General features: G+C 43.3%; 1 protein-coding gene across 6 annotated transcripts in view; it reads right to left on the reverse strand.

Annotated features, from left to right (window-relative positions):
• The window catches only part of SEC16A (SEC16 homolog A, endoplasmic reticulum export factor), a 1467667-nt gene that overhangs the window by 784715 nt on the left and 655956 nt on the right, over positions 1-26996 (reverse strand). For all 6 annotated transcript variants that reach the window (XR_011268503.1, XM_069609587.1, XM_069609588.1 and 3 more), the window contains exon 15: positions 26797-26908. Coding sequence is in view for 5 of the 6 variants with exons in the window: in XM_069609587.1 (XP_069465688.1) it covers positions 26797-26908 (112 nt within the window). In the remaining variant the exon portion in view is untranslated. The remainder of the gene's footprint in view (positions 1-26796; positions 26909-26996) is intronic.

Genomic DNA, 26996 nt, shown 5'->3' on the forward strand with positions numbered 1-26996 from the left:
CAGTCATCAGTCAGTCAGTCAGTCAGTCAGTCAGTCAGTCAGTCAGTCAGTCAGTCAGTCAGTCAGTCAGTCAGTCAGTCAGTCAGTCAGTCAGTCAGTCAGTCAGTCAGTCAGTCAACAGTCAGTCAGTCAGTCAGTCAGTCAGTCAGTCAGTCAGTCAGTCAGTCAGTCAGTCCAGTCAGTCAGTCAGTCAGTCAGTCAGTCAGTCAGTCTCTCTCTTCTCTCTCTCTCTCTCTCCTCTCTCTCTCTCTCTCTCTCTCTCTCTCTCTCTCTCTCTCTCTCTCTCTCTCTCTCTCTCTCTCTCTCTCTCTCTCTCTCTCTCTCTCTCTCTCTCTCTCTCTCTCTCTCTCTCTCTCTCTCTCTCTCCCTCTCTCTCTCTCTCTCTCTCTCTCTCTCTCTCTCTCTCTCTCTCTCTCTCTCTCTCTCTCTCTCCTCTCTCTCTCTCTCTCTCTCTCTCTCTCTCTCGTCCTCTCACCTAGCTCTTGAGTCTGGTCATCGCGGGGTTTTCTCTCCCGTGCTCCCGTGTTCCTCCGCAGGTGCCTCTCGGAAGACTTCTACCTTCAGTCCGGACCTCCCCAAGCTGCTGTTTCCCTCGCCTCTCTTCCAGGTCGACCGCTACAGTGGACGTTTTCAGCGTTTGGTGATCCTTCGCTTCCTCCTCTTCATCGGTGGACTGCTGGCCTTCTGAGAACAGTCTTGGCACCTCCTATCAGGGTTTTTTCCCCTAGTGGGTTTTTCCCTGCTTTTTCTGGTTTGATTCCGGAGAGGGGGTCGCTGTGCCGCTGTTCACACCCAGCGGCCACAGTGGCTTCTCTCCGTGACAAGCCCTCGCACCAGAGGAAAGAGAGAGACTACCTGGCACGTCGAGGCCTGCAAGATACCATCGACTCGGAAAGCCAGGTGAGGAGAACGTGGGTACGGAGGGAACACAGTCAAAGGTACCCCTTCAGTCACAGATTGCAACGCCAAAGAGTATCACGATGTCAGCTGACGAACAAGTCCAAGAGCTCTGGAAGTCATTCCAAGCGATGTCCCAAGAGCTACAAGGGGTCAAGACTGAGAACGCTTTGCTTAAACAGATGGTTGCGGCTAGGGAACCTACTCCCTCGGAATTGCCACCCATGGCACTGTCCTCGGGGAAATTTGATGGCTCCCAAAGAAGGTTAAGGAGTTTCTCGAAGCATGCCTGGTTCACTTTACGTTCAGACCCCCGTACCTTTGCTACAGATCAGGCCCGGGTGGGTTTCCTAATAACCAACATGACGGGAAACGCTCTTTCCTGGGCCACCCCTCTGGTGACTAGCGGAAACGCCATTCTGCAGGACTATCCGGGGTTTCAGAATCTTCTCAAGCACACCTTCGAACGACCAGAGCTCTCCTTTACAGCCTGCGAAGACCTGTTGGATGTCAGGCAAGGCTCGCTAGACGTGTTATCATACATCTCCTCTTTCAAGACATTAGCAGCCGGGGCCGGATGGCCCGAGACAGCCCAGTATGCCATTTTCAGAAGAGGACTGAAGGAAGAAATTAAAGACGAGCTAGCCAGGTCTCCTCGTTCTCCTACTTTCACAGATCTACTTTCTGCTGCTCTTCACATCGAGTATCGCCTTCAGGAGAGACGAGTTGAACGTCGTAAGCAAAGGACTCCTGGCCATAACTCAGACCCCTCTGTACCCGTTCTCCCTGGTCGCTCTACTAAAATCATTACGGAAGAACCTATGCAGATCGGTGCTACCAGGGCGCCCTTGTCCGCTGCTGAAAGACGTCGCAGAAGAGAGAAAGGACTGTGTGCCTACTGCGGATCAGAGCAGCATTTTCTCAGAGACTGCACAGAACTGTCAAACAAGAGGTCGGGAAACGACTACCCTCGGCGTTAGTAGGGACAAACGACCTAGGGTCTTTAAGAAATCTCCATCGTCCCTATGTTTCTCTGTCAGTGACCTCTTCCGACTCTAAGGAAGATTCCAGGCTAATGGTCATTCCAGTACAACTCAACCTCGGAAACCATCAGGAGGAGACACTGGCTCTGTTGGACTGTGGCGCGGCAGGGAACTTTGTTGACACCGTGTGGGCTGACAAGGTGGGCCTCCGTCGAATTCCCCGGGCAGAAGGTCAGAAGGTGGAAGGAGTAGACGGCTCGCCTTTGTCCTCAGGTCCTATCACCCATACCACTGAGGAACTCACTTTGACGATCAACCAACATAAGGAAGTCCTGAGTTTTGATATTATCAGAGCGGCTCATTTTCCCATCATCTTGGGCATTACCTGGCTCCGACGACACAATCCTCTGATTAATTGGACCGAGAACCAAATAAGCTTCAGTTCCCCATATTGCGCTACTAACTGTTGTTCTCTGGAAGGTCGGGCTGATCTTCAGCCAGTCAAGGTGTTTCCCAATAATCATGTAGGTATCCATGCTTTACCCTATTTCTGCTCAGATTTTTCAGACGTTTTTCAGGAGTGCCTCCATGCCAGACTTCCACCCCATCGGCCAGAGGACTGCACTATCGACCTGGAGCCCCATGCCTTGGTGCCATTCGGAAGGATGTTCGCCCTCACTCAGACCGAGAGACAAGTGCTTCAGAAATACTTGGATACCAACATGGAGAATGGTCTCATACAACCTTCCAAGTCTCCAGCAGGAGCCCCTTTGTTTTTTATAAAGAAAAGAGATTCCACCGATCTTAGACCTTGCATCGACTACAGGGGTCTAAATACAGTGACAGTCCGTGACAGGTATCCGATGCCCCTAATCACGGATATTATTGAGGCAGTGCAAGGTGCTCGAATCTTTACCAAACTGGACCTACGAAACGCTTACCATTTGTTGCGGATAGCCAAGGGTGACGAATGGAAAACTGCGTTTCGTACTCCTCTGGGCCTATATGAATACAAGGTAATGCCGTTTGGCTTGGTGAACGCCCCTGCGGTATTTCAGAGGTTCATGGACCGGATGTTCTCCGACATGCTTTCCATCTCGGTCATCATCTATTTAGATGATATCTTGGTTTTTTCCCCTAATATGAGAGAACACATAGCACAAGTACGACGAGTTTTGGAGCGTCTTAAGGAAAACCATCTTCTGGTCAAAGAGGAGAAGTGCAGCTTCGCGGTACCTTCGGTACATTATCTGGGATACGTGCTATCAGAAGAAGGGATCGCCATGGATCCTGACAAGATGCAAGTGATTCTTGGCTGGCCGGCCCCGACCTCTGTCCGGGAGGTTCAGAGGTTCTTGGGTCTTTCAAATTACTACCGAAGATTCATTCCGAACTTTTCAGAGGTGGTGTTTCCCATCACCCGCCTACTCAAGAAGACGGCCTATCCTTTTTCCTGGTCTACTGAAGCAGAAAGAAGTTTCTGTCATCTAAAAACCCTCTTCTGCTCTGCCCCGATTCTGCAGCATCCAAACCAAACTCTTCCATTTATTCTGGAGACGGACGCCTCCGCTATCGCTGTAGGAGCAGTGTTGCTTCAGTCTTTCAACAAGGTGGAGCATCCGGTCGCCTATCTCTCTAAGACTCTTTCTCCCAGCCAGCTCAACTACTCGGTTTTGGAGAAAGAATTGTTGGCGATGAAATTGGCTTGTGAGGAATGGAGGCACCTTCTCATGGGTGCCCGTCATCGGTTTCTCATTCGCACTGACCACAAAAACCTCAAGGCTTTACAGGACATGGAATGTTCTAACTCCAGACAAGCTAGATGGGCCTACCTGTTTTCGCAGTACGACTTCCAGATCACGTACATCCCTGGGTCTCTCAACCGTCTGGCTGACGCTTTGTCTCGCAAAGATTCCCACTTGGAAACGGTAGCGGTCAAGTCTGAGCCGTTATTCCACAGAAATCGGATCTTAGCCACAGTGAGTTCTTTCCTTCAGGAGGTCAAGGCTGCCGTTGCGCAAGAGGCTCCCCAGTTCTCTTTTTCCGTTGATTCTCCTTTCCAAATCAAAGACGGCTGGGTCTTCTACAAGAAGAAGTGGTATATTCCTGAGGGGTCACTGCGCCGGAAAATCCTTAAATGGTGTCACGACTCACGTCTAGGTGGACACCGAAGCGGGAATGGTACGTTGGAACTCATCTCGAGATCGTTCCAGTGGCCCAACATCAGGAGAGACGTGTTTAACTACGTAAAGACCTGCCCTACTTGTGCCAGTGTCAAATATGCTTCCGGGAAGCCCCTAGGACTTCTTACCCAAGCAGAGATGCCGACTCGCCCGTGGGGTCTCATCTCCACGGACTTCATAGTGGAGCTTCCCGACTCCGAGTCATGCACATGTATCATGGTGACAGTGGACTCTCTAAGCAAGCTAGCCCATTTCTCTCCTCTTCCAGGACTCCCTTCGGCCACCAAAATGGCAGAAACCTTTGCCCGAGATATCTTTAAGCATCATGGCCTCCCCGACAAGATGATATCCGATCGAGGAAGCCAGTACATATCCAAATTCTGGATGGCTTTATGTACTCGATTGGGGATGGAAAGGGCCCTATCCTCAGGGTTTCACCCCCAGACAAACGGCCAAACGGAGCGACTCAACGCAACTTTGGAGCAGTACTTGCGATGTTTTATTTCCCAGTGCCAAGATAATTGGGTTTCTCTACTCCCTACGGCGGAATTCGTGTACAACAACTCCAAGCACAGTGCCACTGGCCTATCACCTTTTTATTGTACCTATGGCGTTCACCCGCGTTATCTAATGCCCGAGGTACCCAGTTACTCCAACTCTCCCACTGCAGAAGAGGTGTTAAGTAATCTCAAGGAGGCCAGGGACAGTGCATTAACGAGTTTGGCAGATTGCAGACGGCGGAATAAGACCGAGGCCGATAAACACCGCAGGGATACACCTTCATGGAAACCGGGGGACAAAGTGTGGTTGTCCACCAGATTCCTTCCCAGATGGACAAGGCCTTCTAAACTATCTCCTCGTTTCTTGGGACCTTTTCCCATCCTCTCCAAGGTCAATCCAGTTGCCTATCGCCTACAACTCTCTCCGTCTCTCAGACGCATACACCCTGTTTTTCACGCCTCTCTTCTTAAACCTTACTATTCAGATCCCAATCACCGGTCTCTCCGCCGGAAACTACCTGTCACTACAACCGACCAGGAGGAATACGAAGTTTCCGCCATTCGTGATTCCAGATTCCTTCATGGTCGGTTGGAATACCTCCTGTCATGGAAGGGTTTCCCAAGGTCGGAGGATTCCTGGGAGCCAGCTTCCCATGTACATGCCCCTCAACTGTTGGCAAAGTTCCATCGCTTGCACCCAGGTAGGCCTGGGCGGTTGCACTCTAGGGGGGGGCATACTGTCACTCGCAGTCGCGGCCATCGCCGTGACTGGCGTTTACTTCCGCGTTGGAGTTTGAGAGGTCATGGGGGAAGGTTGCTTTAGTCCCTTTTTTGTGTTTATGGCCGCAGCTCCTAACGCGAGACGCAACGCTGCCGGGAGTATAAAATCCCTGCCTCCCGGCAGGTCATTGCGTTGCAACCCCTCTCCGTTGTTTACTTCGTTTCTGGGTCCTTCGCTCTTCCTCTGCACCTCGCTTTGGATTCTACTAGGGGTTAATATTTACCCCCACGCGGTTACTTCTCATAGGTGTCCAGTCACCAGTAACCTCCATACTTTGTTTCCCTTTGCCATCCGCCGACCCCCTTTAGGCGGCGTCTGCCGTGCTCTCTCTCTCTCTCTCTCTCTCTCTCTCTCTCTCTCTCTCTCTCTCTCTCTCTCTCTCTCTCTCTCTCTCTCTCTCTCTCTCTCTCTCTCTCTCTCTCTCTCTCTCTCTCTCTCTCTCTCTCTCTCTCTCTCCCTCTCGTCCTCTCACCTAGCTCTTGAGTCTGGTCATCGCGGGGTTTTCTCTCCCGTGCTCCCGTGTTCCTCCGCAGTGCCTCTCGGAAGACTTCTACCTTCAGTCCGGACCTCCCAGCTGCTGTTTCCCTCGCCTCTCTCCAGGTCGACCGCTACAGTGGACGTTTTCAGCGTTTGGTGATCCTTCGCTTCCTCCTCTTCATCGGTGGACTGCTGGCCTTCTGAGAACAGTCTTGGCACCTCCTATCAGGGTTTTTTCCCCTAGTGGGTTTTTCCCTGCTTTTTCTGGTTTGATTCCGGAGAGGGGGTCGCTGTGCCGCTGTTCACACCCAGCGGCCACAGTGGCTTCTCTCCGTGACAAGCCCTCGCACCAGAGGAAAGAGAGAGACTACCTGGCACGTCGAGGCCTGCAAGATACCATCGACTCGGAAAGCCCAGGTGAGGAGAACGTGGGTACGGAGGGAACACAGTCAAAGGTACCCCTTCAGTCACAGCTACCTGCAGCAGCCTAGTAGAGCCTGTTTAGCGACCAGCTAGTAGCTACCAGCAGCTACTTTTGACTTCCTTAAAAAGGCATTTAAGTGCAATTAGTCATTGTGACAGGTCAGAAGAAGGACGCAGACTCTTTAAGGACATTTTAGGCAAGATGTATTGTATCAGAAAGGCCTAGCTATCCCTATGGCTACTATGGGTTGTTCCCTACCTAAAGAATAACCAAGGTGCTTGTCAGTTTCTCAATGTCCAAAGAGAGTCAGTCTACCGTCCAAAACTATTACTATCTGACCCCATCACTTAACAAAATAAAGGCAGGAGAAGTACTCCGTTCTCCTGCTTCGTGCTCCCAGCACTGGTTCTCTGGATATATTTTTCTCTGGCAGTTCTTTTTTTAATCAGTTCCAACAGTTCTTTTCTCACTGTAGACCATTTATATCCCACTTTAGGCAAGTCTTTACCTGGTTCGACTTGTTTGGTTGTATAGGTTAAACATGCCTTTAACTTTTGATAATCTCTTAATTCACACCTTTTTCCTTTGGGTATCTCATAGGCGTTCCCTTCTTTCCCAGATAGGAATATGTTCCATGGGTTGTCCCCTTCTTTGAGGATCTCTTGGTCTCTCTCAAATTCACATTTATAAGGTTTCTCTTTCTTTCATGCGGGCCCCTCTCTCTGGGAACGTTATTATTATTATTATGATGGTATGTATTGAGCACAGAGCTATCTAGGAGAAACAACAGAGCGCTTTACAGAGGTATACACCAAAGCAGATACATAACAGAGCGCTTTACAGAGGTGTACGACATTAGATGCATAATGTAGTGCTTTTCAGTGGTAACAGAACATGTATACAGCGGGTTTTAGGATACAGAGGTGCACAGAGGATGGGTACAACTGTACCGGGTGGAGGGAGGAGAGGGGTGGGTGGTGCTAGCGAGGCAGGTGGCACGAGTGACAATGGATGGCTGAGGTGTTGAGGAGAGACTCCTTGAACAGGTGGGTCTTGAGTTCTTTTATGAATTGTAGGAACGTGGGGGCGAGTCTGATGCCGACAGGGAGGTGGTTCCATCGTCCTTGGGCATAGACAGTGAAGGCTTGTTTTCTGGTCCTTTCCTTTTTGTAGCAGTGGATTTTAGTCTGCAAGTGTCCTGGCTTCTGGTGGTGTGCTGTCCACCGGAGGTGCTGAGTTTCTCCGTGAGATAGCTGGGTGACTTGAGGTCTGGGTGATGTGGACATATCTGCGCAGCCCCTTGGTGAGGCGTGAAGTACACTTCTCAGGGGCACAAGGAGTCAATCATGAGCAATGTTCCCTCTAAGCTGTGCGCATGTGCGCTTGCCCAGCTTCCTTCTGGGTGCCACTCAGAAGAATTTTAGCAGCGCACAAAGACACAATTCCTACCTATTCAAATGAGATTTAATAAGGCACAAGCCACAGCAGGTACCTTAGATTTGCTTTCTCTCAAAATGAAGCTAAATTATACAAACTCTTCTTGATACTCTGGTGTAACCTATTGACATAGCCCTACTATGCAAGCTTGGCCTTAAAAACCTAAAAACTCTAAAAATAGAATACACCCACACGAGGTTAAAAATGAATATGAAAAAGTGGCTCCATAAACAGAAGATTTAACTAAGATATGGCTGCACACATTAACTAAATGTTCTTCCCTCCCCACCCAGGATTCTATGCTTGACTCTACCACACTTATACCGTATGACTCCAACTCCGCCCCAGGCCACATTCAGATGTTACCAGACAACCTTGACTCTGCCTACCTTAGCAAAAGGTTACAGACTTAGATACAAGTCTTGGTTTATGTTATAATATGAATGACATTGAAGCACACAAATTTCTGTTACTCATGATGCCTTCGTAAAAGCATTACCCACATTATGTAAACCGAGTGTCAGCTCAAATATCGGGTGCTGACTAAGTAAGCAGACTACTTGAATATTTAACTTCATCCCATGCTTCCTATTCTTTGTACATATGTCACAAAAGCTCTTTGAAGAGTTCCCCTTGCAAGTTAACACAATGTAAAACTCAAATATTAATTTTTGCTAATATTACCCTATGATTGGAGAGCAACAGCTGCTGAGGACTTTTCAATATATTCATGGGTTTGCATTTATTTCTTCTAGAATCCCCATGCATCTTGTTCAATGAATTTCAGAAGAGGGGTCCCTAGTTAAAGAAGAAGGTACTCAATATGTTGTAACTGTGAGCATTGGTGCTATTGACTTAAAGGGCAAATATATGTGATTTTCTTCAACGAGCGGCAGAAGAAACCTTGTTTGTAGCCTGTGGTGATCAAGGGTGGGAAAAACTATAGGCTGTATTATGTGCCCTGTAATTTCACTTCCTATGTCAGGGTTACAATCAGGGCTCTGATGCGATTTTACTTCATATTTGGAATCAACGTTTTTTTTCAGGGAGTAAGAAAGTAATTGGCTTTGCCAGTAGGGATATTTCATGGTTATTGAAATATTTTCTTTCCCCTTCAAATTCCTCTTGGGATCATGCAGTAATATTATTAAAGTTACTACCAATGACACTGCTCTGATGGTCACTGATTAGAAAAGAGATCAGTGGAACTTTGTGGGTAGAAGCAGGGGGTAGATTCCTATATGTTCATGTTTTCCCGTTTTTGTTGGGTACATTGCCCTGTTTTTAATAAAATAGTATATGCCTCCTAGCTGTAAGGCTGGTTTTCACTAAATGTCACAATTCACAGAACAGCATCATAATGTGGATAGTAAGCAGCGGCCCAGGAATTCAGATGATCACATTCTGTGGTGCAGTTATTCTGATGCAATTATCATCCTTACATAAATTATGAGCCATTTTCTCCTGGCCCTTGAATTATCAATTAAAGTGTCACATGAACTCCTATTGGCATGTTTTCTGACACATTCCTTTCAGTTGCAATTATTCCATTTGCAAAAATTGCATAATGTCCAAATTTTTTGACAACCACATCAGTGATTAGCAATACTTGTTTTTTGTAATAAACATGAGTTTTTTCCCCAATGGCATTTAACACTTTCTGCTTTGTCTCTGAATAGTGTTGACAAATGAATAGGCACAACTAAGCCTATTGTTTATCCTGAGCATGCAAAGCTTTTTTGTGCATACACGTTTTTCTCTATGCGCATGAGTACCTTTGGTAGGTACTATGGCATATCTTGATGTCTTAGACTGGTTACTGAGCTCTCCTTATAATTACATATAAATATTTGTTTTTGTAGCCTATATGTTTGGAAAAAGAGTTGTAAGATGCTCCTTTTAAAACTGATTTGTAAAGAAGTGGTTGGGAAGGGGAAATCTCCTTCCAAACTCTTCGGATATGGTAGCTCACTAACTACGCCTGCTCACGAAGTGGCTTACATTGTTATCCAGTTGCGCACATGGAAAATAATGTGCGCACGAAGGCTAATCATTTCCGCACTTAGAGAAAAATAATTAGAGGGAACATTGATCATGAGGTATAACTGTGCCTAGTCTGTGTATTGGTGGATGTGGATGTTGTGTGGGGCTGGGAGGGCTCCCAGCAGCTCCATGTATAGATTGAAGATCATTGTGGAGAGGATGGAACCCTGTCGGACTCCACAGGCGACTGGTGAATTGGCGATTTAGAGGAGTCCATCTGAACAAACTGCTTGAACCAGAGTAGGACAAGGTTGCCGATTCCCATGCACTGATGTAGGGTGTCTGTAAGCGCCTGGTTATCTGCTGTGTCGAAAGTTGCTGAAAGGTAGAGTAGAACCAGGAGGCACGGGTGGCCATAGTCAAAGATGTTTAAGGTGTTTTCAGTCCTCCAGATAAGGTGTGTATTAGGCCTTTGTATGCACAGAAATCTTGTCAATACAACCCTTTTAATTCTTCCTTGCGTACATCTTACGCAGGCTATTTATGACAGCACCCCCAACCCCCACCATAAATCATGGGGTTCACTGGTGGCAGCCTGGCCAGCAGTAGCTTGCAAATCCACTCATTACTTTAGCAGTCCACACAGTTCCTTGAAAGAAGCAACTGGGAGGAGTCATGTTGTGTTTATTTTTTTCAACACTCTCCCCTGTAAATAATTCTATCAAGATAATACTTTCTGCGTAATGTAGAAGGGAATTTGTGTTTTGTTCACTTTCTTCAACTGCTTGCATTTTGCAAGTTACAGTGCTATTAAAGCATTTTGAATAATGAACTTGCTTTTCACATTGCTTAAGGGCACAGGTATGTGTAAAATGAAAATTGTCTTAAATAAGTACTGCATTTTTGATTCATTTTCCTCTGTTTTAATCAACTTTAATAGAGGCAGCTCAGTTGCAGGAGCATTGGCATTTCATACTTTGTTTTCTTTTCATCGCAGAAGCAAATCAATTGCATTTAATGGCTTGGGGTTCTTGAGGTCTTGAGGTTTTAGAAGAGCCTCCCAGCAAGCAGTTGTTTGGCATTTGTGCGAAGGAAAAGCTTTGGTTCTATAAGATGTCTTTTTTAGACTTAAGATTGCGTGCGTTTGCTTGCATGAGCATGCACGAAAGGGCATTGTGCATAGTTTGTGGTCTTAGAGAGCAAGGAATAGCTAGGCATGTGGTCTGAACTTTACTTTAACTTCCTTTCTGACTACCCACCGGAAGCGGGTTTAATGGGTGCAGGTAGATGCAGTGCTGTATATATTTTCAGTGGCACCGATTGTTCCGAGATATTATATATATATATATATAGTAAAAATACTTTGTTAAAGGGAGGTTATGGTTCCAAGTAAAACCGAAAACCCCCTGAAATTCACCTGTTATGGTAAGCTAAGCAACCATAACTCGCGCCACCACGGTGCACTGCTAAGACTAACACCCAGGACATCAAAGATGACATCACAAATGTCATTGATGACATCACATGTGCATTTACTTTTCATGAAAAGTCTGTACAAGGGATTCTTATTATAATGTAGACAAAGTGTCAAGGGGCATTGGAATGAATATCATGAGCTAATTAGTGCCTTAAGCAATGCATTGATATAAATACCATTCTATTATTAAGTTCTATCCAGTATACTAAGCTACTCATGCAGAAACATAGGCATTCTGTGTATTTACTATATAAACCAATTAATAAATATTATTTTATATACATTTAACATATACATTTTATTTGTACAGACCATACAAACATTGAAAATAATAAACACATAGAAATATTGGATAAGACTCTCCAGCACATGGAAGAAAAATGGATCTACTCATGGAAAATTTCAACAATTTAAAAAACTTTGTGGAGGATCACTTGAAATAAAAAACTAGATACCATTGTCCCACATGTACCTGTCCCCCCTCACCATATCCCAGTCAATTATCCCCAAACCCTCTCCATGAACCAAAATGTTTTGATGAGACTTCCAACCCTTCTTCACCTCATATGAATCCTATTGAAAACCCCAATTCTCCTGTGTTTGTCTCAGTTTCTGCTTCACCTTCTCTGTCATAAATTTAACATGCATATATAATAAAGTAAAATTATTATATTGTGTCCTAATTCATTTCTTGTTTTTTTTTTTTAAAGCATTTCAGATGTCCGCGGATGTCCGGAATGTCCGGGAAAAAACGAAAATGGAGGTGTCCTAAGAACACTATACCTGTCTGTACTGTTCGCTAGCAAGTTGAAACTGTTCTAAGAACACACGAGATGTCCGGGATATCCGCAATTAACCAAAATGGAGAAGTTCTAAGAACATTATGCCTGTCTGTAATGTTCGCAAACAAGTCCAATCTGCTCTAAGAACACATTCGGTGTCCAAGATGTCCGTAATCAAAGTAACACACGCGGTGTCCTGAAAAGTTCGTAAATAAACAAAATGGGGGTGTCCTGAGAACGCTAGACCTGTCCGTGCTGTTCGTAGGCAGATTGAAACTGTTCTAAGAACGCATCAAGTGTTCCGAAATGTTTGTAAATAAACAAAATGGGGGTGTCCTCAGGACGCTGTCTGTATTGTTCGCAGGCGAGTTGAAACTATTCTAAGAACACACGCGGTGTCCTGACATGTTCGTAAATAAACAAAATGGGGTGTCCCGAGAACGCTATGCCTGTCCGTATTGTTCGCAAGCGGATTGAAACTTTTCTAAGAACAAACGCCTGTTCGTTTCGCTTGTGTCGCACTTTTAATTCCGTAGAACACCAACGTGCATGCACAAAATAGTTCACATGCATTTGGTATCCTACGGACACCGGTTCCCTTCGCGGACATGTTCGCGAAGCCATCATGTGACCGCGCCCACGCTGAGCGTGTGTTCCGACTGCGGACACTGTTCGTGTCCCCGAACAATTTAAAACGACCTTTTCAGGCAATCCACAATATTTTCCAATAATATATCACCATAGCACAAGTCCCAGACAGTAATCCTGACTTTCTACATACTTTTTGGGACTTTAACCTTTTTTTGGTGTTCGATCTGTCCGCGGACAGCGTGGGTGTCCGCGAACCACACACAAGCACCCCTATAAAAAGGCCACACCCCAGAGCTATTCCTCATTGTATTTCTGGCTATCTTACAGAACACAGTGCCTTTCTGCTGCCAATTTTCCAGATTTATTTCTGAAACCTGATGGCATCCATGGCTGCACTACTGCCACCTGGTGCTACATCTGCCTCAGCACCACCTCCACCACCTCCACCACCTCCACCACCACCACCACCTCCCCAAGGGCCTGAAGAGGGGAACAGGAATGAGGATGCAGAGGAGGATGAAGATGACGAGAATGAGGTAGTGGAAGTCCCTACTACCAGCACTCGCCGTGAGTCTTGGGTGTGGCTGTTATTTACCATTCATGGTAACGGACCTAAGGTGCGTGCAAACCAAGTCACCTGCAAAGAGTGCAAAATGGTGCTCAGTCGCGGGAGGCCTGGTTCGTACAGCTTTGGTACGACTACTATGAAGCGACACCTAAGGTCGTTCCACACTGGGGCCATTCACAAGGTTGTACCTTGCGAAGAGCGTAGTAGGTTGACTTCCTCTACTACATCCTCTGTTTCCGATCCTGTCACCACAAGGAACACTCCTGTGGGACAGTGTATTCCTCCAGCTGCCTCACAGGCCATTCACAATGCTGATGACCCTTACCTTTCGAGGGTCACAGTTGTGTGTATGTACTGTGAAGCAGTACTCTGCAGGGGGAGAGACTTGGAAGTACTTTTGAGACTCTGGTCTCAGAGCACGAGAAGACCTGCCCACTACCTAAGTAAGGCCCACTCTACATCTTCCTCTCTCCACCCGCCCTTTCTTATCCCCGTGGTAGGTGTCCCCCCTTAACCTCCTTTTCCCTCCTCTCCTAGTGTGTCGTGTGTAAAAAACCCAAAGAAATATTTATAAAAAAGGCTCTTTTCAGAGCCGCCTTTCACAGTTTAAAAATAGAAGTGAAAATAAATGAAGCAGGGCCTGGTGTATTTTTTAGAAGTCTGCGGACAGTCCGCGAACATCTAAAATTTTGAGGGGCTGCCCTATCATAACCATTGCAGTTTTGTCTGGGAGGAAGTGGTGGCTCTGGAAAGAGCTTTTTGGTGGTGTTTGTTTGAGTTTGGAAAACTTGAAATGCTCAACACATACTACAAAATGGATGCTGCAATTCCAAAAAAGGTCGCAATGCATTTTGAACATTGCTCAGAAAAATCTGATTGCCAGCATAAGTAAGATGGACTCCATCTCTGCAAAAAATGTATGTGCTACGAAACATAATATTTTCATTGTCAAAAGAGGACATGACAACATCTCTTAGAAAAGCACAAACAGCTTTATTGACATTGCACCTTGCTTTCTCCATTTGTGGACCAAATGAAGAACGCAGCCACATTTGTCTCTGCACAATCCGTGAAAAAATTACTTGAGAATTTTTGAAACATGTCCATGACATTCCCAAGTCCTTCTTTCATTGCAAATTGCAACAAAATTCCAGACACATGTCCTAAACTGTTCCCTCCACAATGAATTACAATTATGTCTGGATGATGCTCTGTCTCCAAAGTAGCACAGAGGTAGCAAGTCCAACCACTTCATTCCACGTACTCCATGCCAGTGCACTTCCACATGCGGGAATCCAAGATCTACAGCTACTCCACAGCTTTCTGCATGCACCTTCAACCAATGTATCCACGAGTCTCCCAAAATCCAAACAATCTGTTTTCTGAAACACCCAGCCATAGCTATCTGTTCTTCTCTCAGGAAAAGGAGTATCTGACAAACTCTCTCCTGGCACAAAACACCCACTAAACTTTACTGACCAATCCCTTGCTCTGCTCATTCTCATTGGCATGCCTCCCCACCCCAAAATCCCTGAATGTAACACGCGATGTCCGCGGACTACCGTCATGTCCGCGGACATATCGTAATAGGACAGTCCTACCATTTCCATTTCACTTTCTGTGCCATTCCCTCATTGGATATAGCTAAGCAGTCACACGACCATCCACCAATCACATCCAAGACCTCGAAATCTAACTGCATCATCATAGATCAGCACTTCAAATGTACTGTTAATCACTCTGAGTACAAGTGTCATATCATTGGAAAGCAACTTCTACAAGAAATACTGTGCAAGTCTCCAAGATTTCTACTTGCAGCTGCATGCATATCCATATGCATGAACACAAACTACAGGTATGCATATTTTCTGTATAGTACATGTACACTTCTTATACATTCATATAAACACATTAACTGACTTTTAGCTTGTATAACCTATAAAATGAATTTACTGTCATTTTTCCCATCTCCTATAATCAACTGTCACTTCCAAACCTATCTGCTATTTAATTTCTTTTTACACACACATTTGCAAAGCATGTTGAACTAACATATTTAAAGTAAAATATAAAGAGTTCACATAGTCAAACAAAATTGCATGCACACACCATGGTCAAATATCAAACAACAATACTTGAACAAAAACATAACAATCAATGTCTAAATTAACATCAGTGCTATATACAAACAAAATTACTAATTTGTTTCCTTTAACATTGCAGTGAAGACCACTCTCCTGAAAAGCAGCAGCAGAATTTGAAGTACAAACAACAACTAAGAAGAAACCTGCTCATTCCGCAAAAAAAGTAAGTTAAATACCACCATAATATTTGTACTATTATTCAAACATACGTTAAAGGCATGGTCTAGTAAAAAATGGTATTTGAAAAATAGATAGGCAACATAAAAAAAAAAATACTAGCATTCTCTTTTTTAAAACTTCCTATGTAAAATTTTGAGCTATTCAAGCTCAAAATTCGCAAAAGCAAGCACATGGGCGCATCCATTTCTCGGGCTCCGTGGGGAGCCAGAGAGCCCCAAATGGGAAAGCAGATTCAGGCAGAAACAACGCGGTTGTGTTCGAAAACGCTGCACTTTTTCTTTCCGAGTTTCTCAGGCTCCTCCGAGGCGGAGGAGCCTGAGAAACCTGGAAAGAAAAACCGCAGCGTTTTCCAACACAATAACGTTGTATTTATGTTTGCGGTCGCTTCAAAAGCGACCGCAAACATAAATGCAACGTTTTTAAAGCTGCGGTTTTATTTCCAAGTTTTCCGGGCTCCTCCAGCCTGCTCTGGTCTCCGGTCCCCGTCCTCCGCGTACAGCACTAATGAAGGGAAAGCCACCCAGCGGTAGCTTTTGTTTACTACAGCTGGCTGGCTTTTCCTTCATTAGTGCCGCAAAAGCAAAAGCCAGCACAGGAGGGCCTCCATTTCACAAAATGGATGCGCCCATGTGCTTGCTTTTGCGAATTTTGAGCTTGAATAGCTCAAAATTTTACATAGGAAGTTTTAAAAAAGAGAATGCTAGTATTTTTTTTTATGTTGCCTATCTATTTTTCAAATACCATTTTTTACTAGACCATGCCTTTAAGGTTAATTCATGCTATTTCTGCACCTAAAAACAGATTGTGCACCATTCTGTCCAGTAATCCCCATTTGTTAAACCGAGATTTATAGGCAGAATGGCACACAAATTCCCATTTTTCGGCGCACAAATGACACAACTCGGCCCCTAGAATTTTGATATTATAGAACAAAAAACTGTTTTAATTGTATACCATTAGATTTACTATTTGCACTTCTCCACACCACTAGCTTACTTTCTACTGTCATCTGAAGCTCAGTTTAGTAGCATATACATTCAAGAATACCCATCCCAACTAGTTGTAGTTGCCCAATGCACAATCACACACCATCACATATATCTATCATCATACTCAGACACTCATGCACACAGCACACATACATTGCAGAACGCCCCAACCCATACCTTCTTTATCATTTTCAACAGACCGTAAAGAATGCCTACCAAAAATCAAGTACGTAGAAAGCAACGCAGAAGTAGCACAAATGAAAATAGAAGTGTCCAAAATAAGCATCCATCTCTAGCAGAATTTGTAAAAAAAGTTCAAACAAAACAACTAATACAGTCATCTAGCGAAACAAAACAAGCTTCAAGTACAGAAACTTTGCCTCCTCTATCAAAATGTAAAACGAAACAGAAAATATCAAAATGTAAAACGAAACAGAAAATTAACAAGAATTCAGCTACCACTACTGATAAAACTGCTCCTATAAATCTTGATATAGTGCCAACTAAGCATACCAAAAAAAGTATTTTAGCAAAAATGTTCCGCCACAGAGTCCTTCAAAATCTTATAAAAACAGGAGAGAAATCAGGCACAACCCTTAAAACCTACTGTAGGAAATTAATCTTAGAAGCTTTGATAGACAGTGCAACCCCTATCAAAAGAAAGTTATTTATTTTAGTGTTAAACAAAATGAAACCACTTACAAAACTTATGACTAAATTACAAAAAAGACTTCTCAATAAACGAAATGTCAACAGAAATAACTTCTTAAATATCTGTGGAGGTGAGTGGAGTCACACCACAAGCACAGAACCATATTTCAATGAAGAAGCATACAAACAAAAGCAAACAAATACAATTGCCATACATAGCAGTGTACGAGGTTATGAAAAAGTTAATACCACCATAATGGAACAAGAAATACTGCTTACAAAAATATCCACAGAAAACTTAGAATTACCTCTCCATTCAACTGAATCGGAACGTCTAGTATACAAATGGCCATGCACGTCAATGTGTAACATTCCAAAAAATCTTTCAAGTCTTTACACCAATTCCTCAATCAGTATGTGAAAGGCAAAGACAAAATCAAAATTAAACTACTCCAAAATATGGATACCTGTCCAGTGCGCAAGTACACAGGACAACAAGGACATTCATTGGCCTGCATTTCAGGACCTACTTGCAAAACCACCTTCCATCATATCAAAATGATATCAACACATCATTCAACTATATGAAATCTAGTCTATAAACTGTACTATGCTAAAAGTCCTGCTTTAGCACTCTAACATTCTTCTACATGGTACAGCAAAAGACCTACTTGAATAAATCGACTATATCCCGAAAAAATATTTTGGAAGTGAAAGCCACTTACAGAATGAAATACCTTTAAAACAAATTAGCAACAATTCTATGTATGGCAACCTTCTACTACACACATACAAAAAAGAAATACTGAAATTTAAAAATACATCTGCTGAAGTACCGAACCATGTGTGTGTATGTTGCCGCAGAACTTTTTATAAAAGTAACACAAAAACTGTAGACCTAACATACAAAATAGAAGACAATGAAGATTCTAAATGGTTTGAATTAGCTCTCTACCTTATAGCAGAAAACAAATCTGAAATAACTGACCCCTTAATACTTTGCAGATACTGCACTACAAAACTTGACAACAACCAAATTCCTTCACGTGCTATCACAAATAATTTGGAATTATTTCCTCTACCAAAACCCCTACAACAACTCAATTTATATGAGCAGTAGTTTGTTTGTGCCTACACCTCTTTGCGCCAAATTTCTGATGTAAATGAATAAAAGTACATAGTCAAGTTTCTTCAAGTATATTTTCTTAATTTATTTGATATATGTTCTGCCCATATGGATGACACGTGTTTCGGCGTTTCATTGGCGCCTTTTTCAAATCCGGGCTGAATGCAAGCGTAACATGTAATAAAACAAAACACAAAATATAACATGTGAAATAGCATTTTAGCATGTTTTGTAACACATTTAGTAGTTAGAATAGTGACTTAGGCTGTGTAGTATATCCTTTTAGCATTCTCAAATAACATGAGCACCTAAAAGTGCAGCACCTCTTAGTTACCTCAAATGGTTAAAAATAAATCCATTACAGTGACTATGTTAGTTTTTTAAAATTAAATTTGTGCAATCCGAAAAAGAAGTAAGTATGGGATGGCATGGACCTAACAATTTTTGGCTGTCAGAAAAGCATATAAATTTGTTTTCTTACCCTTATTGAATGTAATGCGAATCTCCCTTTCCTTATTTCCGGGAATTAGTTTTTAGTTGAAGTGTATCATGGTAGTTCCAGGGTTAAATCCCACCTAAAACAAATTTGGTTGTTCTATTATGCTAACATTAGCCTTTTAACCTTCTATCGGATTGATTCTTTATGCATGATTCCCTGGCATATGTTTAGACACATTTTAAACTCTAGTAAGCATGACTAGTAACATCTTTCTCATTGCATTTATGTAAAAAGTGCTATTCATATTTGCAATCCTCCAATCGCATTACATATCCTAGTACATCATCGATGTACCTTAGCCATTTGATTATTTTGTTATTGAACTCAGGTATTTGGTATATGTGTAGGTCTTCAAACATTCCCATTACAATGTTTGCAAGGGCTGGGGCATATTTAACGCCCATTGCGACTCCACGTATTTGTCGAAAAAACTGATTATTGAAAATGAAAACATTATTCTCTAAAGTTGTCATGAGCATTTCTTTAAGCATGCATGCAGAGTTGAAAAATGACGCAGATCTATTTTTAAAAGTATAGTCCATTGCCTCCAGGGCCAATTCGTATTTAATAGATGTATATAGAGCCTTGACGTCCCATGTTGCTAATAAGTATGTATCTTGCCACTGAATTTCTTCTACAATTTTAATGGCATCTGTTGTGTCTTTCAGATATGCCTGTATTTTAGGTACTTCAGGTCTTATTATATTGTCAATATATTCCGCTATAGGTTCTGTCGCCCAACCTATGCCACTTACAATAGGCCTTCCTTCTGGGATAGTGTCATATTTCTTGTGAACTTTCGGAAGAAAGTATATGGTTGGAATTGTAGGTTTATTTACCCGTAGGTGTGTCTGCTCTTCATCAGTTATTAGTCCTTGCTGGTGCCAGGATTTAATAAGGCTTGTCAAATCTTGTGTTATTTTCGGTATTGGATTTCCTATTAATTTCTCATAACATTCTGGATTTTCCAAGTGGTTCATAGCCATCTTTATGTAATCCACTCTATTCATTATTATAATGTTGCCACCTTTGTCCGCTTCCTTGATAACCAATTGATGATCTGATTGTAATTTTCTTATGGCAAGAATTTCATTCGCTGTAAGATTTTTGAGATTAGTCTTGTTTTTTATTTGTGGTCTTTTTCTTAAGTAATATAAATCTTGTGTGACGTCTCTGTAAAATGCGTCCACCATGTTATCTGGTGATAGCTGGGGTGTGAAACTGGATTTAGGTTTCAATTCTTTCATGGAAAAAGGAGTTGGCTGCATTTCTAACTCATGAATGGTTTGATGTATTGGATAGTCTCCTGGTTCTTGTAGGGATCGTAATAGGTGAATACCGCTTAGTTCTTCTATGGTTATATCACTTCTAGTTATGGTTTCAGATGTTTTTTTTCCTTTTTTCAACTTGAGTCGCAAAAAATTTTTTAAGTTTTAATTTCCGAACAAATTTGAAAAGATCCACATGTATTTCTATGGGTTCAAACTCAGTTGTCGGGGCGAATGATAGGCCTTTATTCAATACATTAATTTCATCTTCAGTTAGTATTTGGTTCGATATGTTCATCACCAAGTTATTTATTTCTGTTGTTTTTTTGCAGCTTCTTTCGACGACGCCCGTGTTAATCGTCGATAGGCGTCTGAGCCGTCTGGATTTTCTGGGTCCTCCTGATCCTCTCTGACCTCTTCTCCGACTCGTTTCTGTGAGGTGTCTGGTGCTTTGCTGATCTGAAAATGGACTTGTTTCGTCTGAATGTTTCTGTTTCCTTGTTTGTATCTTTTGATTTGATTTAGAAATCCTTGTCCCTTCGGTTTTGCAATTCCTAATACTGTTTCCACGTCATTCTCATTTTCGGGTTCTTCCTCTGCCTCTGAACTGGACGGTGAAGTGTTGGGAGTAGTCTCTCTTGATGTTGGTTTGATTTTATTATATTTCTCTTGGAAAGTGTATACTCTATCCTCTTGGTAATCTCTGTCATCACGATAGAATTTTCTCAATTTTCTCAATTTTATCTCGTCTTGATATTCTTTGAGAATTTCATGCATTTTCAAAAAGTTCTTTTCTTTAATCACTTCTAAGGCTTTTGCCTCTTTAATTTCCTTTTTTATATTTTCAATTTGATCAGTTATTCGTCTGTGTTCTCTCTGTGCATGCTCAATTAGCATTTCTAACATGTGTTTTGAACATTGATTGAGGTTTGTTTCCCAATTGTTAGCCAAATCTTTATCATCGTCTTTACTGAAATCTGGAAAGATCAAAATCTGAAGTCCTCTTGGGATCTGGTCCTTTGATACATAGTTTTTCAGAGAGATTATTTCCCAATACTTCTTTGCGAGAGGCCCGCTCTAGTTTTACAAATTTATATCTGAGGTCCTCTCTTTTCGGAAAACTTGAAGTGAAAGCATGGGTGTTATTCCCTTTGGCAGAGAAAAGTTTGTTTGCTTCTTCTTCTCTATTCTCCATGTATTCTGCCATTTTTTGAATTCGTTTTCCCAAATTGGTCTGCGTGGTACTGTATCCCCTAGTAACAATCTACTGAGTGAGGAACTTCTTGAGTGGGGATCTCATAAGGTGTACTCTCGCGACCCGTATGTTAGTACTATTAAGGTTGGCAATGGTTATCTTATTTTATTATTTTATTCTTGTGTCGCAAGGATGTAGGTCAACACGGAGACAAGAGTCCCTCAGCTTCGTTTGTAAAGTAAGCAGTAGTTTGTTTGTGCCTACACCTCTTTGCGCCAAATTTCTGATGTAAATGAATAATGGCAGAACATATATCAAATAAATTAAGAAAATATACTTGAAGAAACTTGACTACGTACTTTTACATAGATATCACACATTTTTTGTGACCTACTTTTTGGTCATTTTTTTAAAAAGTACTGAACGGATTTTCACCAAATTTGCAAAAGCACGCTTTCGGGACGGGCTGTAGGCGTGAGAAAAGTTTTTTCCCCATTTAGTCTATGGGAAAAAAGAAGTTTTGGGAACCCCCCTATAACTTTGCCCCCCTTAGACCAAACCTCACCAAACTTTGCAAAAAATCAGAGTGACCAATATACTTTTTTTGCAAAGTTTGGTGAGGATTCATCCAGGGAGAGCAAAGTTATAAGCGACCCAAAAAGGGCTCTTCCTATGGAAACAGCAACTTAACCATAACTACACAGCCACTAATGTGGCTGTGTAATTCAGGCAAATTAGCCTAATTTATTAGCAGGGCTGCTATACACATGTCATGGTACAATGCCAATTATTCACAGCCGGGATGATTGCATCTTGCCCACATTTCTTACCAGGACTGCTATATTTTGGGACAGCACCTGAATTTCTTAACAGAGCTGCTGTAATGACAAAGCACAAACATGTTTTGACATTTTCTGAGCAAAACCAGTGTCCGAGCTCTTCCCCCCAGTATCACTACAAAATACTGAATCCCATTACTGTTGGAAAACCTTGCATGATAAACAATTTCCCTCCAAAAATAGATGGAGTTGTTTATTTTTGGGTCGGGTATTTCATCCAGTGGGGGGATATGGCTAGGCTGCAGGGGGGTCTCCCCATGCACACAAAATACCGAAAATCTGTTTTACGTGCAAGGTTTTTGACCTTGCAGTAAAAGATTTGGTATTTTCACGTAGATCCTTCCCACCATCCTCCTGAGGTGGCGTGATGCACGCAGGCGGACAGTGTATGAAGATGGCGTTGCTGTCATATACTTCAATCCCTCCTAGTCGGTCTTGCGCTTTTCAAAACTTCTGCTTCTCCCATGTCCGCTTAACGAGTTCCACTGCCAAAGGTCTAGCACATTCCAAAGCCTCATGAATCTCCTGACTCACGTTGGATAGTCCAAACAGGCTTAGAGATTTTGACAAGCCAGTTATGTCAGGCAAGCCTCACATGGAACTGCCAGTAACCTAAACCCTATATACCTTTCAGAATCAACCGCTTGTTGGGAAAGGTAGTTGAGTGGGTCAATAACCCTGCTGCAGAGATCATTGTGCAACCTGTTAGTTCCAATCTTGTTGATAGGTGAGGTAATTACAGCTGCATCAGAGGTATGTGTTTTAAGAAACAGGTAACATTCAGTTGTAACAGAGCTGATTTAGCTTTCGACTTATCAAAAGGACTAGTAAATGGTCAGTGATTCAGAACACACATCTCATCACGGCTGCCATACCTGTAATGGCTCAGAAGAAGCACATCCCACGAGGACTGCTATACCTGCAATGGCCAGAACACACATCTCATCTGGGCTTTTATACTTGCAAATGCATGCAGTGCTGGTAAAACATCTGCATTCAAGCAAGTGCTGCATTTGGTGAGACAAACATCTAACTCTATAATTCCCAGCCTAACAGCCAAAAGAAGGTTTGCACACATCTAACAAAGAGCGTCCAATGGTAAAGCTGCACTAGATTTGTAAATGGAAAAGCCATTTTTAGCTTTTTGAATATTTATTGGTGCCATGTCAAAAGACAAAAGGAGAATAAGAGCAACTCTGAACCTAAGCAATACAGGAGAACAAAGTGGGAGGGGAGGCAGAGAGAACAGATAACCTATTCGACAATCCAAAACAGGAACTCGAGCAACAGGGAGAGAGAGACCAATGAGCTACATAAGAGAACAACAAAGGAAGTGAGAAGGTAAATAATAGGACACAGACAATAGGAGTGAGGGATGGAAGCAGAGCAAGAAACATAGTAGCAAAATAAGAAAAAACAGATCAACAGCAGACTTGGAAAGCTGGAAATAGAAAATCTAGACTAAAGAATGGCAGCCCAATAACTTAAGAGGCGCAGTGCAAGAAAGATGATCAAAAGAGTAGCAACCACCACATAGAACAAGAAAAAAACAGATCTAGCCATAGTAATGAGATGAGAAAGGAAGAGGAGTTATATCAACCTATACAGCACAATGTAGTAGGGAAAAAGCCATAACAGAATGCAGAGATGGGAGAGGCAGAGTGACAGAACAACAGACCTCAAAACGTGGCATAGCAACACTTACGGGTGAGAGGCAGAGCATCAGAAAGTGAGAATCCGGGGAAACAGTAGCAAAGGGAAGGATAGATGGAGCAAAAAACATGCATTGGCTGTCAAGCAGGAAGTGCCAGGCAGCAACAGTAGGCCCGAGAGGCAGAGAAGCGATTCTGGTAGTCAGGGACTTAATTTATGATGTAACTAGCTGGCATCTGTAGCAGTTCTTAACAGAGTACTAGTGTCCAAGTATAATGAAGATGAAGCTGGGTAGTACGCATCTTCAAGTTCTTTGTCAATAATGTTTTCAAACACACTTTTACACACAAATTGGATAGTTCTCAGACACTTTAACTCTTGCCAAGGAGGAAACATTTTTTCACTCTTGAAACTGGATTTACTCTTCAATTCTAAAAATTGTGAGTAAAATACTCTCATGCCAAAATCCTATCTGGAGCACTGTGTCGTCGACCACCTGTATGGTTGCTGTCTCTGTGCTGCATCAGGTTCTGAATCCCGATTGCTCAGTTTGGAGGAGATTGTTGGTGTCGATGTGATGCTGCAGTTGTATGGCTACTGCTTTCTCGATATTACCTAGGAATGGAAGATGGGTGATGGGGTGATCGTTACCGAGGTTGTCACGATCCAGAGTGGGTTTCTTTACTAGAGGGAGGATTTGCCCTGTTTTTAGGGTCAATGGGAATGTGCCTCGAGTTAGGGCGAGATTAATGATCTGCAGGTGGGGAAAGAGCCTCTGCAGGGAAGGTATTGAGGATGGATGCTGGGAGGATGTCATCTGTATAAGATGTGGCTTTGAGGGCGGCCAGGGTTTCCACCAGGTCCTCTTTCGAGAGTGACATAAATGTTGTCCAGGGTGTGGCGATTTCTCAAGGAGAGACACGAGGTGGGACTGTGGCTGGAGAGCTGGCGTCTATGTGCTGGCGAATCTTGCCGATTTTGTCAATGGCAGTGGATTTTTGGATGGAGTGTGGTATGGCAGTGTTGTGTAGCGTGTTGACACACTGCTTGACCGCTTTGAAGAGGGCTATGCCTTTGTTGTCAGCTTCTGCTATGGTATTCTCATAGTAGAAGGCCTTGGCTGTGTTGATTAGTTGTTGGCGGGTTGCTCGGAGCTCCTTGGAGGAGCACCAGGTTGGATGCAGAGCGGGTTCTCTTGTTTACTGATTACTCTTTCGCTGAGGTTGAGTTCTTGCGTGTACATGGGTTGCAGATGGTTTCGGTTTGCAGGTGCGTTGTTTCAGAGGCGTGTGTTGGTCGATGAAGGCTCAGAAGGTGGTTGGCACTGAATGCCCCTGGTAGAAAGTCGCAGTTCTATTGGGGGTTTTCGGTCCATGTAAGGTAGAGGTTGGCAAGGTCTTCTGTGAGGGCTTCCACTGGGAAGTTCTCGAAGGATGGTTTGTCTGCTGGGAGTGCTTGACTGGGGTGATGTGCCGAATGTTGAAAGGCACGCTAGGTGATCAGACCAGTCAAGCAGGAGAGGAGAGCTTTAGTGGAGGGAAGACAGTGCAGTGATGATTAGGTTGTGGATGTTAACTTTCTCGTGCGTTGGGTCTTTCATGTGCAGTGTGAGGCTGAGGGTGTCGAGAAATCAGAGGAGGGCTTGCTTCATCGTATTGGTGGCCTTGCTGTCTGGGAGGTTAAAGTCTCCTAGTAAGATGTTTGCATGCGTGAGGGACATGGTAGTGACAGGTCGGTGATGTTTTAGATGAAGGCAGTGTTCTTTCCTTCTTTATTTCATCAAAGTTCACATTTAGTGAATGTACTGTATTTCAACTGTCCTCCCCTCCAGGGAATACTCTTGCTCCTGTCCGTAAACTATCACTCCTCACCATTGACAATGGTAATTATTTTCTATCCAATTCTCCTTCACGGAGCGTTACACTTATTTAATTATTGTTCACATATAGGCATTCTTCTTTGGTACTGAGACAAGTTATTTGTTCCATGATACTTTCCTAGTTATTCTTCCCGTGCCTCCCCGGTCCCTCGTTATCTTCTCTCATCTTTGGAAACAGTCCTCGGACTCTTATGGGTCTGGCAGTAGTTTGTTACTTACTGTGCTTGCGAGCCGGCGTTCTCTGTGTCCCTCGCTTGTGGTCCTCTCACTCCTATTCTCTTTGGTATCTGACCAGAGAGCTGCATCCTCTGAAGTGGCGTCCTGCCGATGGTCTCAGCATTGCTGCACGGATACGCTGCCCACCCAGACTCTCCCAGGGTCACGCCACCACCAATTGTTCTCTCCAGCCTTTCAGTACGTTGACAGTTCAGCATTCATTTACTTGCCCAACAGCAAGCCTGGCTTTCGCGAGTTCCGCGCCCCACGATCGCTCCACCACATCTGAGGCTTACGTCAGTAGGGTACGTCCCCTGAGTGGAGAAGTACTGCTCTCACTCTCTGCTCATTACCCATTCTTATATGAGTGTTTTCCTCTCGGTCGATGTGTCCCAGTAGATTGGTTTGTTTCCATTAAAGAGATAATATCCTTCAGCATCTTCTTCGGCGCAGTCTTTATGTTTGACAAGACTTGATAATCCCAGGTATGCCATTAGGCTTACTGGTAAGGGGGGGGGTCTCTCCTGGTGAGGTCCCACTTGCCTCGACCCCTAGGGAGGGAGCGGGCTCACCTCCATAGGCTCACAGGAGGTCTCCTCCTTGGGGAGAAGGGACACATTCCCTCAATTCATCACATAATTTAAAGGGGATTAAAGGTTATAATGTGCATTTAGTGTGGAAGTAAAATGTTCATCACTATGTACTGCTGCATACTACCACAATGTTTCCCAGTGGTAACTCCAGTTTGATGGGTGATGCCTCATACAGAGGAGCTGGCTTTAGCTCCTGCTCATCAAATCCTTATTTTGACATCCGTTGGACTTCCTTTCTTTCATGCTATCATAGTGTCAAGGTTCACTGCAGAGAGTATTTTAATGACTTATAAATATACACATTGCTAATCTTCCTGCTGCCATCAATGCATTTACCTACAGAACCTTGGACTGACCGGGAGAGCAGGCATTTAGTCAAGTTCATACAATATTTTAATTGGCAAAAAACAAATATGAACTAAATTCTAATAATGAAACCATGTCACAATATAAGAAATGACCAACATGCATATCTACTTACCTGTGATTTGATCCTATAAGGACCAGCTTTGTTGTCTTTTTAGTGTAAACTCCAAACCCAACTTGAGCCATCAAATAGCAGAAATGAGAAGCATCCAGGAGTCCTCTAGAAGCTAGAGAAAAAAAAAAAGAACAAATGCTTTATATGGACCAACATCTACCAAATGACATCCATATGCACCAGGGCAATATGTGGGCAAG

The sequence above is a fragment of the Ambystoma mexicanum genome, chromosome 8 (assembly GCF_040938575.1).
Source record: "Ambystoma mexicanum isolate Mex_15411 chromosome 8, UKY_AmexF1_1, whole genome shotgun sequence".
Taxonomy (NCBI): Eukaryota; Metazoa; Chordata; class Amphibia; order Caudata; family Ambystomatidae; genus Ambystoma; species Ambystoma mexicanum.